A 16,847-nucleotide genomic window follows, 5' to 3' on the forward strand; every position below is an offset into this window, starting at 1 on the left:
ATGCGGAGGAAGAGATATCTTTCTCTAGGGACTGTTTTGGCTGCGAGGAGCCGTTTCCTGGAGGACTGGTTTCCCACTTTCTCCTCTTTCCTCTTGTCCTACCCAGTGAGATAATTGTCGCTGGTCACTCACAGCAGGGCCGGTGTAGGTAGCCTGGCAGGGAGGGAAGGAAGGATGGCGGCGTGTTTGTGCCTTTCCCTTTAGGGAGAGGCTCCCATTTTTGTTATTAAGGCGAGGGCTTCCAGGTGCTTGTCGTGTCCCTTGGCCTCACTTTGCTTCCAGTTCCTCGGCCCCCTTGTTCCCTGTCTGGCGTGGAAACGTTCTGAGTTCCCTCTCAAGGATGCAGGAGCATCTCTGCCTCGATTGCAGAGGATCGGGAAGTGCGCAGGGTAGGGGGGCGCTCTGGTGATGAGCAGAGGCACTGCTCCTTCTCTCTCCCCCCACTTCTTCTCCTTTGCAGCTGGGTTGCCATGCGGGCCTTGCACGGGGCCCTCCTGACGGCAGAGACCTCCAAGGAATGAGTTCCTCCCGGCTCCTGCTGCTGGCTTGTGGGGCCCAACCTTGAAAGATATCTGCTTGGGCAGAAATGTTTTTTGGATGCTTTTCTCTAAGCAGCAGTAGCCTTTGCTTTCTCCTGCCTGGAAGCAGCCTTTTCAGCCTGGAGGATGACTCCCGCAAAGAAGCATCTGGAACACTTCCAGCAAAGCAAGAGGTCTTTGTTCACTGTCTGCCAGGCTTCTCCGGCTCTGAGCAAGGAGAGGAGGAGCGCCGCTCAAGGCTCGAGCAGCGGGCACAGCATAAAGGAAACCTTGCCCATCACAATTACTGTCCTGTGCTGCCCCCCCCCAGCACCAAGGCAGCGGCGATTTGTCACCCGTGCCCCCTCCGTCCCTTTCGCTTCCTCGAGCTGAAAAAGGGGGAACTGCTGAGAAACATGCTTGGCTTTTCTGAGCAGCCCCGGCTTGTCCTGCTGGAGGCGAGTGGTGTGGGGTTGGTAGGCCGCGCGCCATGTGGGTGAGCGAGGCCTGTCCACGGTTGGCTTTATAGATACGGGTTGGAGTGTGCGTGTGTCTTTGTGCCGTGCTGTGTAGAAGCAACTCACTGTGAAATTACTAGGACTCTTAAGTGTGTGATGAAACCCAGCGGGAATGTTGTACATCCCCAACTCTTTTGGGTTCGGACGTCCTCCGCCTCTCCCTCTGTTTTTCTGAATGGTGCCCTGATCTCTCCATTGTGACCCACTTCTATCCTTTTTTGAGTTGGAGATTATAACTTTGGGTTTGTCATTAGTCTGCAGTGAAGACAGCAGGTCGCCCTCAAGCAGAGGTCGCCTTGTGTTTTGTCTCACCACCCCCCTCCTGGTGTATCTCCTTGCAGAGCTGCTTTGGAGGATGTGGAGGGAGACGTGACGGAACTGGAAGTGAAACTAGACAAGGTGAGTGACCCTCACCCCGGGCTGCTCTCAGCCCCTCTCTCTCTCTCTCTCTCTCTCTCTCTCTCTCTCTCTCTCTCTCTCTCTCTCTCGGGACCCTTTGGAATCTCCCGCTGTCTTGTGGGAGATGCAGTTGTCCTTCACGAAAGTGCTTCTGAAACAGGCTGGCTTTGTCCAGCTGGCCTTGAACTTGGTCTGGATTTTTTTTTTCTGGGTTGGCAGAAGCCCCATGTGTTCAGCTGACACGGTTCTCCCTTGTGAGCCACCCTGCTTAGCCTCCACTTCGGGTGGCCTCTGTTGCTCTCTGCCAGTGGCAACAGCTGCCAGTTCAGAAAGCTTTCAGAGGAGGTTAAGGGCTACTTACCGGGCTGCCTGTGGCCACTGTGTGCCTTGTTCCCAGTAGCAGAAGCCGTGTGTCTTTGGATTCTAGTTGCTGGTTGTGCTGGGCATGAGCCTCTTCCGGCTGCCAGGACAGATGAGGTGGCGGTCATGGCTCTGGTGAGGAGGGCTCCGTCTCGAGGGGGCTTGGCCGTGGGTCTGGTGTTTTCTGTGGCTTCTGACCGCCCTGGTGGCTGGTCGTTTTCCCTCCTTTTCCAGCTGGTCAAGCTTTGCATTGCTATGGTCGACACGGGAAAAGCCTTCTGTGTTGCAAACAAGCAGTTCACAAACGGCATCCGAGACCTGGCCCAGTATTCCAGCAAGGACGCCCTGATGGAGGTAAGTGCTGGCCTGGCACGAGAGCTTGTGGTCTGTAGCCTGCAGTGGTCCTTTGCGGCCGGACCTGTAGCTTCGTGGGAAATCAAACCAAGTTTGCGTGGCCTGGGGTCGTTAAACCTCCCCAAGCTTTCAAGCAATGGCCCACAAGCCAGGCGTCCCTCCTGGCCCCACCCCTGGCAAGAGGGTGTCTGAGATACTTCCCGGCCCAAGGAGGCTGCTTTGCCCCCTTGGCTCAGGTCCGTGGTTCTTAACCCCAGATGTTCTTGGACTACCGCAACCAGAAATCCTGGCCAGCACAGCTGGTGGGGAAGAATTCTGGGAGTCTTGAGTCCAAGAACACCTGGGCCACCCAAGGTTGAGAACCACTAGCTTAGGTGAAAACCTGTTTGGTTTTTCACCCTTCAGGGCAGATTTTTCTCTTTTTTTCTTTAGCTCTTTGTAAGTTCGCAACATTGGCAGAGAGTAGGAAATTTATATCAAGTACAAAATTCAGGCTCTGTCTCTAGGCTTAGAAGGCCTTCTGCTGATTTCTTGTGCTTGTGCGCCAAAATTATTTATTTACTTTATTTATATTCTGCTTTTCTGCCAGAAAAGGAACTCAACATAATGTACAGTAGCTAAGAAAAGGATGTCTAAAAGCACAATAAATTAAGGTATTAATATTGAAATGAGATTAAACATTAACAGTGTCAAAACACTGATAGCTAAAACAAAATTAAAGAAAATTTAAAATAAATTTAAAACTTGTTATTAAAACTATTTGGCACCCCTTTAAAACCACAGTCCTGCGAGGGCACTCAGAGGTCAAATGCCAGCTTAAAAAGGGAGGAGGGCTTCACCTGCCGGGAGAAGGACTGTAAAGAGGGGCCCGCTAGCCTCCTGAGTCGGGGGAACTCCGTAGGAAGGGAGCAGCTCTGGAAAAATGCCCGCCCGTCGCTCCTCAGCCAACGGGTCTGGGATGGCGGTGGCACCAAGAGAGGGCCCTTCCCTGAAGTTCTCGGAGACTCAGAGGAAGGAAAGGGGAGCCTGTGGAGAGGTGGATTTAGTTTAGGTATTTAATTCTGAGATTCATGGACTGCCCCATTAGTGCACAGCGCTATTCGGGGCGGTGTACCTATATTACCAAAACAAAGACAACAGTAATATCATCAAGCAGTAAGAAAAATCCAGGGTGTAAACCCTGATGGTGTCGTCGAAACAGGGCAGGAGTGGAAGACAGGCAAGATCAGGAGAGGCTCCTCCTGCGAAGAGCCGGGAGCCCAGCAGGCCAGCCTTTTATAGGGCCTGACAGGTCATAGCCAGTACTTGGGAACTGGCCCTGGACAGGGGCCCTTGGCCCTCGGGAGGAAAGACTGACCCCTGTCTTCTCCTTCCAGGACAGCCTGACCAAGTTCTCGGACAGCCTCCAGGAGATGATCAACTACCACACAGTATGTTTCTGGGGGGGGGGATAGCGCAAGAGGGGCAGCCCCTTGGGAAGGATGCAAGGGTCCCTGGGGGCCGTCTTGACTTGCCCTTTTGTGAAAAGTGAAAGGCTAGCCCCGGGGGGATTTGGCTCTCCTTGTCTCTGTCTCCTCCCCCCCCCTTTAAAAAAAAAAGATATGCTTTTGAATGTGGTGTGGAATGCGTGTGACTGAGTTTTTCCAGGCTTCCTGGAACAGAGTCCTGGGCTCGGTTGCCTTGGTTTTCCATCTGGAAAAGCAGTTCTGCTCCTCCCTCCAGAAGCTCACAGGCAGCGGGAGGAAGGAGCCTGTGGGTTGCCTCCCTGTCAGGCCTTCGCTGTGGCTAAAAACATTCAAAACATGCGCGGCACTCTGCCAGGCCCGTGGCTTCGTGGCGGACTCTGTGGACCCAGAAGAAAAGGGGAAATGCCGGTGTCTCCCTGGGACAAGCAGCAAGCGGAGGGTCAGGGTGGGGTGGGAAGCTGCTCGCCTCTCTCTTGCTGCTCCTGGGAGATGTGCATGCGTCCGCACACCTCCCCCCCCCCCCCCCGTTCTTCGGAGGGACCAGGGTTCTGCATTTGCCCCTTTGCCACCTGACTCCCCCTGGGAGGAGGGAGGGAGGGAGGGGGCGCTTTAGACTTCCAGGGGCAGCTTTGTCTTGTCTGGATGCCGTGGGGACTGTGTGGGGAGGGGAGACTTGTGAGGCTGAGCCTTTTACAGCCCCCTGCACTTCCCCCCCCCCTGCCTTCCCGATTTCTCCAGCCTGCTAGCTGCTCTCCACAGATGCCAGAGAGGTGGTTACTGGAGCCCAGCCTGGCCACACTGGAAATGTTTTTCTTTTGGGGGCAGTTGGGTTCTGCTCCCTCTCAAAGGGAGGGGGGCATCTCTCGGACACAGGAGAAGGCAGTTCTTGCCTGCCTGCCTGTTGTCCATGCGTCCGTCCACTGGCTATGACCCAGCCCAGGGTTTCCCCGTTTTCACCAGTGCTTGGAAGGAAACTCCACCACTGCGACTGCCTTTTTGTCAACAGCAGGATGGGGCCCAGGCAGTGGCGGGGGGGGGGGCAGAGTCGTGGCTACTTTGAGGAAAAGACCAGAGAACAGGCGGAGAGGTCGATCCGACAGGTCGCCAGGCAGAGCTTGCTGGGCTGGCCCATCAACGGTGGCTCCTTGGGCTGGATTCATGGCCACCTTGTTCTTCTGATCTCATTAGACTAAAAAGGTTTATTAGCTAAGTCCTTCCCCGGCCTTTGTCCCACCGTGCCAGGTGGTGGGCAGGCATCCCCAGAGGGGGTCCCTTGGGCAGGGATGTCCGCTGGCCTGCTTGAAGCTTGGCCAGAGGCGTGGCCATGGCTGCAGCAGTAGTGGCTTTTGGGGGGGGGGAGCATCGAAGGCTGTCCTCTCTGTGCCCCCCCCCCGAGGGAAGCACATGAGGACCAGAAGAGATGTTAGGTCTGCCCTGGGCTGCTCTGCCCCATCTCCAGAGCCCTCGTCCACTGCCTGTCTGTCTCCTCCCCTTGGTGCTTGGGTGTTTCCTGCAGGGCTGCTGGGAAGGAAAGGCAGGGGAGAAGCACAGAATCCTGGAAGGATGGAGCTGAAAGGGGCCTCTGAGGCCATCCAGTCCAACCCCACCAGCTCAGGGTAGGAATTCAAACCAGGATTGTGAGCAGGCACTTCCCTCCTGCCAGGTTCCCCCCCCCCCCCAGGTCTATCCCTTGTTAGCAGGACTTGGTTTCTGCAGCTGTGGGGCAGGCTGGATTCTTTTCCTCCAGCATGGCTGGGCTCAAGAGGCAGGGACGGTCCCACATGTCAGCTCCCCACTCCGAGACCTGTTTCCGATGGAAGAGGAGCCGGTTGGAGCCCCCCCCCCTTTCCTGCCATTTCCCCCTGGAACCCTCAGGAAGAAGCCAGGGTGGAATTGGTGGGTGTCAGAGGGTTAGCGCTGAAGCCCCGTGTGCGAAGTAGCCCTGTGGGGGTCGTCAGTCTCTTGAGCTCACCCAGAAAGGAAAGGCAGGAGACCTTGAAGCTTTGAATGTGTCTTGGAAGCAGCTCCCAAGGGGCCTGGCTGGAGCTCGTGCAGGTAGTGAAGCCGCAAAACCCCTGGGGCCACCTCCCTCTGCTGTGAAAACCACCCCCGCCCGCCCCCCCAGTGGTGCTTTTTTCTTGCAGAAGGGATGCGCTCCTCGCTTGAGCCCTTGTCCCTTAAGTTCCCCTCCCACCTGTTCTCTCTAGGCCTCGATGGTCATGGTTGATTCAGGACAAGAGATTGGCATGTCATGTTGGCCGGCCAAGATGTCAGAGGCTCCTTCTGTATGATGCATGTGTGTGTGTGTGTGTGTGTGTGTGTGTGTGTGTGTGTGTGTGTGTGTGTGTGTGTGTGTGTGTGTGTGTGTGTGTGTTGGGACGGCGGCTTGTAGGGAGAGTAACATCCTAGAGGGGTTCCCCACCGGGAGGAGGGGGGGCAGCAGCGCTGTGCTCCTCTCCGGAGAGTTTGCCCACCTCAGCCCAACTTCTGAGTCGTCTGTTTCACCCTGACCTCCTCTGTCTTTCAGATCCTGTTTGACCAAACCCAGAGATCGATTAAAGCACAGCTGCAGATGTTTGTTAAAGAGTAAGTTGACTGCTAACTGTTTTACAGAGATTTGTGTTTGGCAAAGGCCAGCTGAGGGCAAACCGGCAGGACTCCTCAATTTGCCCTTGAAAAAGCTGGTGCCCCAGCTGTGTATGCACGGTTGCCTCTTTCAACCTCATCTAGACACGTTCCAGTTTCCTCAGTGCCCTTCTCTAAAAGGACCTGCTAACTAGTAAAATCTGCGTGTAAAGGAGAAAGGTCTGTTTTTGGTTATGTCTCTGGCTGGCCTCATAGACTCATAGAATCCTGGAGCTGGACGGGGCCTCTAAGGGCATCAGGTCCAACCCTCCTGCTCAAGGCAGGGATCCAAATCAAAGCAGGTTGGACAGAGGGTTGTCTAAATTTCTCTTGAACGGTTCCAGCGTTGGAGGGCTCACCACCACCTTCTGAGGTTATTGGTTCCGTTGTCGTACTGCTCTAACAGCTAAAGACTTTTCCTGATATTCAACGAAAATCTGGCTTCCTGTAACTTGAGCCCATTGTTGTGTGTCCTGCACTTGGGATGATCGGGAACGGATCCTGCCTCTTCTCTGCAGGATTACGTTTCCTATGGGGTCAGGACTGCATAACTCATAAGCTTTCTTTTTAATCTGGAGGTGCTGACCTTGCAAATGGTTTGCTAGTCTGGGATTCTTTCAAAAGGTTTTGTTGCATAACTGGCAACATGGGAAGGTAACCCAGTGATGGTTTTGCTATAGCAATATGTGAGGCTGGGTACTGAAGGCCAGAAGCCTTCCAGCCTCTCTCTGGCTTGCTTTTGGTTGCTCTGCCAGTCTTGAATTGGTGTGGAGATCTCTCTCTCTCTCTCTCTCTCTCTCTCTCACGCACACACCCAGCCCATTGTGGACCAGAAGAACTGTGAGGGTGGTTGTTTTACTTTGTGTGTTCCAGAGATATTAGGAAATTTAAAGATGCTAAGAAGCAGTTTGAGAAAGTCAGCGAAGAGAAGGAAAACGCCCTGGCCAAAAACGCCCAAGTCCCCCGGAACAAGCAGCATGAAATCGAGGAGGCCGCCAACATTTTGACGGCGACCCGGAAGTGCTTCCGCCACATTGCTCTCGACTACGTTCTTCAGGTGAGCGATTCTCAGGCGGGCCTGGAGAGCAGAGGTGGTTCCTCGCGTCGTCCGTGGTGCTCTTGGGTAGCGACCTCTGCGGGAGGCGAGGGAGGCCGACGCTGGGGAGCGGCTGCTTGCCGTTCTCCTGTCCCTGGGGTTGGGAGGGGAGGACTGAGAGCAGTTGTTGGGCTGCAGAGTCCCCGAGGAGATGCCTCGCCAGCGGTCTGGCTTCCGATGGGGAGGCCTGGCAGTGGCGGAGGCTGTCCGTGCCTGGGCAGGTGGAAACCCCTGGGGGAGAGCTCAGGGGACGCGGCAAGTGGCAAAGGAGCCGGCAGGTGGAGCCGAGGATGAGCCCTCTTGAGGTGGGCCCTCACGTCTCCTCAGAGGGGAGAAGGATGCTGGCCAGTCAGGGGTTCTCCGGGAGCTCTGGCGAAGCCCCTTCATGGCCCCCCATGTAAAACCTTTGGGAGCTGGCAAGGGCCAACCGGATTTCCTGCACCTTGCCTGGACTTCCTAGGGCCACTTCTCTATCCCATAGGGAGTTGGGGTGGTGGTGGGCTTTGGTGGATGCCCCCAGGCTTGTTTTTCTCCCTCCTGTTCTTCTGACGGGAACAGGCAGGTGCCTGGTGGCGGTTGGACAGGATAGCGGATGGTGGCGACTTGTTGTTTGCTTCCCTCAGATTAATGTTCTCCAGTCAAAGAGAAGATCAGAGATCCTGAAATCGGTAAGGCTCTTGGGGTGGGTTTCAGGAAGGGAAGGGAAGGGAAGGCGCAAGGCATGGATCCCCGGGGGGGGCAGCGCCAGCCTCCCGTCACCCTGACCCGAGGCTGGGAGGGCCCGCACTTGCCTGAGGAAGGGGGTGGCTCTTGGAGGGCCTCATTGTGCCCTCCCTCCCTCCCTCTTGGCGGCCACCAGCCAGACCCCCCCCCAACTCAGCTGACTCCAGATAATGTAGGGAATGTGCAGGGCTTTGCTGGGGGTGGGGAGGGCTCTTGCCTTTCCTGGTCCTGCAGCCCAGCTGGCTGGAAGGGAGGGTCCGCGGAGGAAGGCCTGGCTCTGGAAACCGGTGTCCTCAGCGGCCCTCCCTTGTCTGCTCTGCCTCTGGACTAAATCCGGGCAGCTGGTTCAGATCCATGGAGGATAAACTGGGAGGGGTGGGTGTGGTGCCCCTCAGGGCCACAAAGCCCTGTCTGCATTGCTGTCGACAGGAGGCCGCGTGCGTGTGTGTGTGCGTGCGTGTCTGTGTGCCTATGAGGTGGGCAGGCTTGGAGTTACTCTCCTGTCCTCCCCCCCCCCCCGACTGCAGGACAACTTCCCGGGCCGATCCAGAGCCCTCTGCCCCTCAGTGTCTCCTGCCCTCTCACAGGAAGTCTCCCTTTTGGCAGAAGGTCTCTGGGGGGGGGGGTCTGGGGGGGTCAAATCTGCGCCTCTTCAGCCACCCCTGCAGAGAGTGCCTTGGGTGCTGGGCTCCCAGCTCCATGCGAGGGTGGTGGCTTGGGAGCCACCGAGAGCAGCCACAGGCAGCGCTTATCGCCTGTCCCGCAGGGTTGTTAGCAGAGGAGAGCGAGGGGACCCCGTGCATCATCCTGAGATCCTTCTAGGAACTTGAGCAGCAATGGGGGTAAAGATGTAACACCTCAAATGCAGGGACTTTAGCCTTAGTTGTGAGTCTGGCTGAAATTCCAGTAGGAAGTCACAACTAGAGGAGGCCCATTTGCGTCAGTGGAGCTGACGGAGGAGTCGACTCACCAAAGCCCCACTGACTCATTGATCTTGCCCTGGCTGGGACTTACTGCTGGGTTTCAGCCTTGGTGAGTTGTAAACGTCTTACTGGCGGCTCATCTCTTGCAAAGTTGCAATGCAGCCTGGCTTGATTCAGCCCCACAGCTTCTGCAAAGCTTGCCTTTCGTAGCTCTTAGTTGTTGAGGGAGGGGAAAGAAGGGAAAGCTTCCCTGGAGACGCAGTTTATAGAACAGGAAGCCCAGGGGAGTGGTGGGCGCGTGGCTGGACCCTTGCCCTGCCAGCGGGCAGAGGTGGGCGCTTTTGGCTTGCCCTCGACGGCATGAGGCCAGGGGCTCCCCGGATGGCTCCTCTCCATCTGCCTCTCTTTGGGAATGCCTGGGGGGGGGGCTGTGTGTGCTGAGACGGTGAGGGCGTCTGAGGCCCTGCAGACAAACGGAGTGGCGAATCCAGGGGTTGTTCCAGGAAGCGGAGGAGATAAGCAGGGAAGGGAGCAGAGACGTTCCTGGGCCAAGGGGTGGGACATTTCCAGAGACAGAAGGCCTGGGGTGTGTTCTGAGCGGAAGCTCTGCTCGCCACAGTCGTCCCCAACCACTCCCCCTGCCCGAAGGGGGCGGGGGGGCAGCCAGCCAGCCGGCCAAAGCGGGGCTCCTGCTGGGACCCCTGTCTGCCAGGCGGCCGAGGCTGAGAGTGCCTTTACGCAAGGGATGCTGGAGATGGCTTTCTCTCTCTTCCTCTCCAGATGCTGTCCTTCATGTACGCCCACCTGGCCTTCTTCCACCAGGGCTATGACCTCTTCAGTGAGCTTGGCCCCTACATGAAGGACCTTGGAGCTCAGGTAAGGCATGCCAGGAGGAGGGCCAGAGGAAGGGCTTGTGCTTTTCCGAGCCCTCCCTGAACTCCCTCCCTTCCAAGTCTGTGGTTGGGGTGCTAAGGGCCACAGGGGCATCGGCGGGGGATTGTGGGCCTCGCCGGCTGGTGGCTACCCTGCGGGCAGCCTCGGTTGGAACAGTTGGGTACCCCTTGGGAGCGGCCTCTGTGGGTCCCTGAAGTTTGCACGCCCAGGAAGAGGGAGCTGGTCTGTTCAAAGGCCCGTATATCCTTTCTCTCTGGACCGCTGTAGAGCATGGCTTCTTGTTGCAGCCGAGAGCAGAGAAAGAGGCCCCACCCTTCCTGCCTGCCAGCAGTGGCGGGGGCGACTTAAGAAATTCCCCCTCCTTAGCTGTAGTGAAGAGAGGGTGCGTAGACGCTGCCCCCCCCCTTTCCCAGGTCTGGGGTTCCGGTGCTTTACGACCCTTTCTGCTGCCCCTGGAGGACTCGGCTCTTCTGCTCCTGCAGTTGGGGGGTGCCAGAGGAAGGGCCGGCCGGCCTTCTGTCCCAGGAGCTGGAGGTGCTTGGGCAGGGTGACTCATCTTTTTCCCCCCCAGCCGCCGCCACCTCCTCCTGCTGCTGCTGCTGCTGCTGTTGCTGCTGTGGTGATGCAGCCGCTGAGCTGCATGTCCCTGGCACTGAGGTTGCTCTTGGAAGCCAGAGTGCCAAGGGAGCCGAGGCGCTGGCGGAGGCGGCGGCAGCAACAGCAGGAGGGCCAGGGGGACGTTTGCCTTCCGGGCCAGTCAGGGGTGGGTGGACAGTGTCGGCCACGGGCAACTGCTGGCAAGGGGCCTCTCCTCGGCCGCCTCAGCACGCAGGTCCCGGCGTCTTGTGCACAGAGACGCTCCGTCGGTGTCTCCGGAGTCTGTCCGCTCAGGACGCGTTTGCCTCTGCCTCCCTTTCCCCAGCTGGACCGTCTGGCCGCAGATGCTGCGCGAGAGAAGAAGGAGATGGAGCAAAAGCACTCCACCATTCAGCAGAAGGTATTGGGAGGGGGGGTGCGGAGTGCCAGCCGTCCGCCCGTCCACATGCTTTGTGTCGCGTGGGTCGTGCCCTGCCGCCCTCACGGATGCCCTCTGTCCATGTGGTGCTCTTTGGAGAGGAATGTGTGCAAGAGGCCAGGGCATCCCTTTGCCCTGGAGCAGGGGGAGGGTGTGAGTGTGGTATTCATTCCCTCCTGTTCCTCCTCATTTCCAGCACACCAGGCCTCTGCTCCGCGTCACAAGCTGCTTTGCCCTGGTTGGGTTGAAACGGGCCTTTTAGAGGGGCAGGGGGAGGAGGGCGCCTGCTTTTGGCAGGGAGGGTTGAGGGGGGGTGGATCCGAGTCCTGAGGGGGGCGGCATCCTGCAGAGTCGCTGTGGCTCGTCCGCTGCTGCTTCCGCTCCCGGCCCATATGTGGGATAAATCCAGCGGCTTACTTGGTTGGTGTTAAGAAGCAACAGAAAGTCATGGCCCTTTGGGTGTCCAGGTGTGAAGAGGTTGCAAGATTCCCCCCCCCCCCCCGTGGACAGCAGAACACAGGGTGGCCCCTCTGGAGGGGACCGACCTGGATCTGTCCTTGCTTGTTCCCCGGCCCGGCCCGGCCCGACCCTCTTTGTTGAGCCGCCTCTGTGGCGTGGGCATGCCGCTCCGTCCTCCTGGGATCTGTGGGGCTGGCCGCGTGTGGGAAGAAGAGCAAAGGCCTAAGGCGGAGGGGGCTTGCTCAGGGGGTCAGGGTGGCCGGTCGGCCCCTGCTGTGCCTGAACTGAAGCAGGCTTCTCCCTTTGCCTGCCAGGATTTGTCCAGCGATGACACCAAGCTCGAGTACCACATGGACGCAGCCAACGGGATGGTCATGGAAGGCTACCTTTTCAAGCGGGCCAGCAATGCCTTCAAAACCTGGAACAGGTGAGGGCTTTTGTGTGTGCGTGCGTGTCTGTGGTGTCACACGGTGGGCAGCCCCTCTCTCCCCTCGGCCATTTTGCAACCAGCCTAGCTCCTGGTCCCTCTAGAAAAGATTTTCAATGGGAATCCTGAATTTTCATGGTTGGAGGTGATCTGTGTGATCTGTGCTGCCTGTTAATTAGGCTTTTTTTTTTTTTTTTTTTTGGAGTGGGCAGTGTCCTCCCTGGCAACGTCTCTGTGTGTGTAGATGGGTGTTACTGGGGATAGATCGTGCAAACCCATGAATGTCTGAAGGGGGGGGGGGAATCTGACTTTGGGGCAACTCAAGGTCCTCCAGAGGGTTGGCTGTCTTTGCACGCCTGTTCTGTTCCAGAGGAGAATTTTTGGGTCGACTCTGAGTCGGCCTGTCCTGGAGTCTCTCTATTGTCAGAGGCCTATAGGCTTGAAATCTGGGTCTCTTCCATTGCCTCAGGCTGCATTTCATGGCCCCTTCCCCCTAAAACTCAGGAATAAAGAGAGGCAGGAAGCCAGGAGAAAGAGTGGGGGGGGGCGTGGGGGGGGTCAGAGGTGGTGCAGGGGCCTTTCCTTTGGGACCAGGTCAGGGCTCCCCTGGGCCACGGCAGGCTATCGAGGCTCCCCCTGGATCCCGAGACATCCCGTAGCTGACCCCTCCAGCCACTCCGGGGGCAGGGGAGAGCATCGGTGGTATTCTTGCGCCAGCACCTAAGGTTTGCACCCGTGCCTGTTCCGTGGGGCAGGATCGCGGAAGCAGCCGCCGGTCTCTCGCATGCCCTGCCTGGAGGCTTTCTCCTCCTCCCGAGCGCACCTAGAGGTTTCCGCCTTTGCTTTGAGAGGCCCCCATCCGAAAGGAGGCTAGGCCTTTTGCAAAATGCAGTGTGTGTGGGGGGGGCGCAGCACCCGTGGCAGTAGCAACAGCTCCCACGTGGCAAAACGAGCGCTTCCTGGAGCACCCAGGCAGCCGGCGAGGGCCTGCCTGCCTGCCTGTGGCCGAGGATGTAAGTGCCTCCCACGGGGGGGGGGGGGGGAGGCCCTGGCAGGAAGGGAGACCTCTGGCCTGACCTAGCCTGCCAGGGTGGTTGATGCTTGGGGAGGGTCAATAGAAGGTAGGCTGACTGGGGGTGGGGGTGGGGGGCTGGTTGTCTTGGCTTAACTCCAAAGGGCCTGAAATAGGACCTTCTCCGTGGGGGTGCCCCATTGCAAGGCTGCCCTCCCCAGTGAAGACTGTGCATTGGGGGGGGGGGGTCTGTGGCGAGAGTACAGAGGGGGCAGACAGGCAGGGGAAGCTCTGTTCTCCAGCAGCCTGTGAGCTTTCCTTCCGTCGTTCTGGCTTGCTGCTGCTGCTGGGGGTGGGGTCGCCATGGCCTGTGGCCCCTGTGCCTTGTTCTCCATGAAGGTGCGCGCCTCCGCAGGAGTTTCTGGGGAGCAGCACTGGAGAGGGTTCCACGCTAGTGACTCGAGGCATCTGTCCATTTGTGGGCCCCTGCATCGCTCACCTCTCGGCCTCCGCGGCTGCGCCCGCCACGCTCCATCCGCTTCCTTGGCTTCTGTCCGTTGCAGCGCTAAGACTCGTGCTGGGAAGGGGTGCGCAAGCGGCGGAGGGCGAGGCCTTCCCACCGGTTCGGCCCCTCCACATCCCCCTCCCTGCTTCCCTGCTCTCCCTTCCACTGCCATGGTGTGTGTTCTGTGGATCTGCGCTCTCCCCCCCCTTCTGTGTGTGTGTGTGTGTGTGTTTCTTCATCTCTTGCTCCCACTGAGGTTGTAACCCTTCCCCCTTTTCTCCACATGACAGGAAAAAGCCCGATGGCATCAGGTACCCATCCGCTTCTGGCCTCTTCTCTTCTCTTCTCCCCTGCCCTGCCCACCCCCTGCTTTCTGGCCAAGCATGCAGGCTGGCAGGCCGACCCTAACCCTTTCCACTCTGACAACTTGCAATGGGCCAAGCGGACCAGAGGCGCGCGCACACACACACACACACACACACACACACACACACACACACACACACACACACACACACACACACACACACACACACACACACACACACACACACACACACACACACCAGGCCCCTCCTGGCAGGGGGTGGGGTCAGGTGGGGTGACCGGGCGAGTGGCCCCCTCTCCCACCTGGGGACCTGGGCTGAGTGTTGGTCCTGGGAGAGAGGGGTGCCTTTGCCTGTGGGGGGCACAGTTTTTTGGGGGGAGCCCTTTTCTCCCTAAAGGAGAAGGGCTCCCGTGGCCCATGGGCCCCTTGGCTCTGGGGGCAGATGGGGGGGGAAGTGGGTCGATCCCCTCGGCAGACTGTGGGGCCTCCTCCTCCTGCAGGAGACTCTCCTTCTTTCCTTCCTTCCTGTGTCCCTTGGCGGTTCTGCATTGCAAGTTGTCCCTCCGGCCTTTGCCTCCTCTTGCCTTCTCCCCCCCCCCAGCTTTCCACCCCCAGCCCCTGGGCAGCACTAACACTGTGTGCTTCCCCCCCTTGCACCTTTGGTCTCCGAGAGACACCCCCCCCCCGGGGCTTCCCTTCTCTCTTTCCAAAGCAGGCCACCCTTGTTGACATGCAGTAGAGTGATCTTTCTTCTTCCATTTGAACTAACCTTTAATTTTTGCCTTGGCTCCCTTTCTCGGTTGGAGTGCCTCCTTTAATAGGATTAAAAATGTATTAACTTTCCCTCAGCCTTTTGACTCCTCTCCAGCTGACTCTGCAAAATGCACTGACTCTTTTGGGCTGGATGTGAGAACTGTGGCTTGCTTCGGGGGGGTCTCTTCTCCTTCCGGCCGGAGTCCCTGGGAAACCTGTGCCGTTCACGGGCATCAGCAATCCTGCCATTCAAGCAGAGAGTCCCAGGCAGGGTCTCCATTGTTATGGGGCTGGCAGTTAGCGGGGCTGTCCCCCATGGCACAGTCCTGAGGGCTGCACCCCTGTTGCAAGGCCGTTAGCCTGGAAGTCCCATGGAAACCCAAAGGCTGAGCCTTGGCATCCCCACCTCTCTGGTGCCCACGAGTGGCGTGTGGGATGGCCGAACTGCTCCCCCAATGCCCAGGCCCCACAGAAGTCAGCAGGGACGGGCAAAGACCCCCGGGCATGAGCTCCCCCCCCCCAGAGAGCGGCTGCCAGGAGGCCTGGCTCTCGGCTTGGCCGTGTCTCTGCACCCAGACAAGGCCCGTCCCCTTTCCCTGAGCTCTTTCTTGGGCTCGCCTGACCGGATGGACAGGACCAGAGAGGGAGAGAGAGAGAGAGAGAGAGAGCTAAAAGTGGTTTTTATTGCATGTCTAATCCTAGAGTTTTGTGTGCGCGCGTGTGAAACACCTCTTCTTGCTGACGCTCATCCTCCTTTTTGAGAGCAAGGCCATTGGTAACGGTCAGAGAGGGGCCTGTCTGATCAGGACGACGGCGGGAGGTGGGGGTGGGAAGCTCTCTGTGCCAGGCATGCCCTCCCTCTTGGAGGGGATCCCGCCCTGTTAGGAGGAGTCCAGAGCTCCCTCTGGCACCTGGGCCGAGAGGGAGGGAGGAGAAGCCACCCTGGCGTCCTGTTTTGGCCAAGGAAATGGGGCAGGCGGCACAAGGGCCCCCTTGATCTAAGAGCCCTGGAGTTGGACCCTGACCTGTTCTCTCTTTGCTGCCCCCCCCAAACCCCTACCCACCCTGCCCTGTAGATTATGCAGCTGTGGGGGGGGGGGAGTGTCATCAAGGTGGACTTTTTGTGCTTTCGCTGATATCTGTGTATCTGTATATTTGCTTGTGTCCACCTCCTTACGAGGCAGGCTCGGCTAAGCACCCCTGGTTCAGAGTGTAGGTTTTTCTATGTATGGATCAGCCACCCCCTTGGAGCGCCCGAGGCCTCCTCTTTGCACGGGCCTCTCCAACATGGGAGGCCCTTGGGGTGGCAGAAAATAGTAGAACAGCGAGTTTGAATCTTGATATTGCAATATGAATAGAATGGATGTTAGTATATTTTTGTTTCTCCTCTCCCCCTAACCTAAATCCTCTTCCCTTCCCCTTTACTTTCTGTATCCCATACCCCAACCCAAGTTATCCAAATAAAATAATACCAATTTAAAAAACAGAAGTATCATCTCCAGATCTCATAAGGCACAAGTCCCCTTCTGTTCGGCACTGGTTAGACCTCACCCTTGAATTCTGTGTCCACCACATTTCAAGAAGGATGCTGACAAAGTTCAGAGGAGGGTGATGAAGAGGATCAGGGGGCTGACTGGTTCTCCCTCCCCCCCGGCCTCCCACTCAGTTCCCTACAGTCGGGGGTGTGGTGTTGATTTCCCTCCCTCCCCCTCTGCAGGCGCTGGTTCTCCATCCAGAATAACCAGCTGGTCTACCAGAAAAAATTCAAGGTAAGTCCCGGAGAAGCATGAACTTGGAAGGGCTGGCACAGCTGGGTCCCTGGCGGAGAGTGTGGTTGGGAGGAGTGGGGAGGGGAGTGTACCTGGGTAGGCCACTGCTCTGGAAGGCAGGCGCTTCGGGAGGAGCCCTCCCTGCCCCAGAGCCCTGGCAGAACATTTTGCCAGGATTGAGCCCGGGGAGAGCAGGCAGGGTCAGTTGGCTGTTGGGGACGCTCTGCTTCCCCTGCCGGTCTGAGGATGAAGCAGCTGTCTGGCCCACGGGCCGTCTGCCGGAAGAAGCAGCGGAACTCTGAGGCCTGCGCCAAGTTTAAGGAACAAACATGCCGGCAGCAGCTGGCCCTGGGGACTGGTCCCCCCCACCCCCTTTGCCTCCTCTCCCTTCTCTCCCCTTCTCCCCTCAGGATAGTCCCACGGTGGTGGTGGAAGACCTGCGCCTCTGCACCGTCAAGCACTGCGAGGACATTGAGCGGCGCTTCTGTTTCGAAGTGGTCTCTCCCACCAAGTAAGGCGAGAGCTTGGGCGGCCGCTGCTCGTTCCTCGTTGGCCTTCCAGCCCCCTGAACCAGAGCCAGCCCCTTGTAGAACGGGTGGCCAGAGAGATGCTTCCCCAAGCATTGGCGTGGACTGGAAGGGAGTCCCGGCGCCTGCCACTCGAGCATTGCCCCGGGATCCACGCCCTCTGGAGGCTCCGGGGT

General features: G+C 58.2%; 1 protein-coding gene across 5 annotated transcripts in view; it reads left to right on the plus strand.

Annotated features, from left to right (window-relative positions):
- Window positions 1-16,847, plus strand: part of ACAP2 (ArfGAP with coiled-coil, ankyrin repeat and PH domains 2) — a 28,830-nt gene that overhangs the window by 2,919 nt on the left and 9,064 nt on the right. For 2 of the 5 annotated variants that reach the window (XM_078390286.1, XM_072996419.2), the window contains exons 2-13: window positions 1,378-1,435; window positions 2,030-2,149; window positions 3,526-3,579; window positions 6,143-6,201; window positions 7,114-7,297; window positions 7,960-8,004; window positions 9,763-9,858; window positions 10,799-10,873; window positions 11,665-11,777; window positions 13,585-13,605; window positions 16,093-16,144; window positions 16,555-16,655. In XM_078390286.1, the coding sequence (XP_078246412.1) occupies window positions 1,378-1,435; window positions 2,030-2,149; window positions 3,526-3,579; window positions 6,143-6,201; window positions 7,114-7,297; window positions 7,960-8,004; window positions 9,763-9,858; window positions 10,799-10,873; window positions 11,665-11,777; window positions 13,585-13,605; window positions 16,093-16,144; window positions 16,555-16,655 (978 nt within the window). Of the gene's footprint in view, window positions 1-1,377; window positions 1,436-1,867; window positions 1,931-2,029; window positions 2,150-3,525; window positions 3,580-6,142; window positions 6,202-7,113; window positions 7,298-7,959; window positions 8,005-9,762; window positions 9,859-10,798; window positions 10,874-11,664; window positions 11,778-13,584; window positions 13,606-16,092; window positions 16,145-16,554; window positions 16,656-16,847 lie in introns of those variants that run through there. The other 3 variants (XM_078390284.1, XM_072996420.2, XM_078390285.1) reach the window with 2 other exon arrangements.

This window comes from Pogona vitticeps, chromosome 3, assembly GCF_051106095.1.
Source record: "Pogona vitticeps strain Pit_001003342236 chromosome 3, PviZW2.1, whole genome shotgun sequence".
Taxonomy (NCBI): Eukaryota; Metazoa; Chordata; class Lepidosauria; order Squamata; family Agamidae; genus Pogona; species Pogona vitticeps.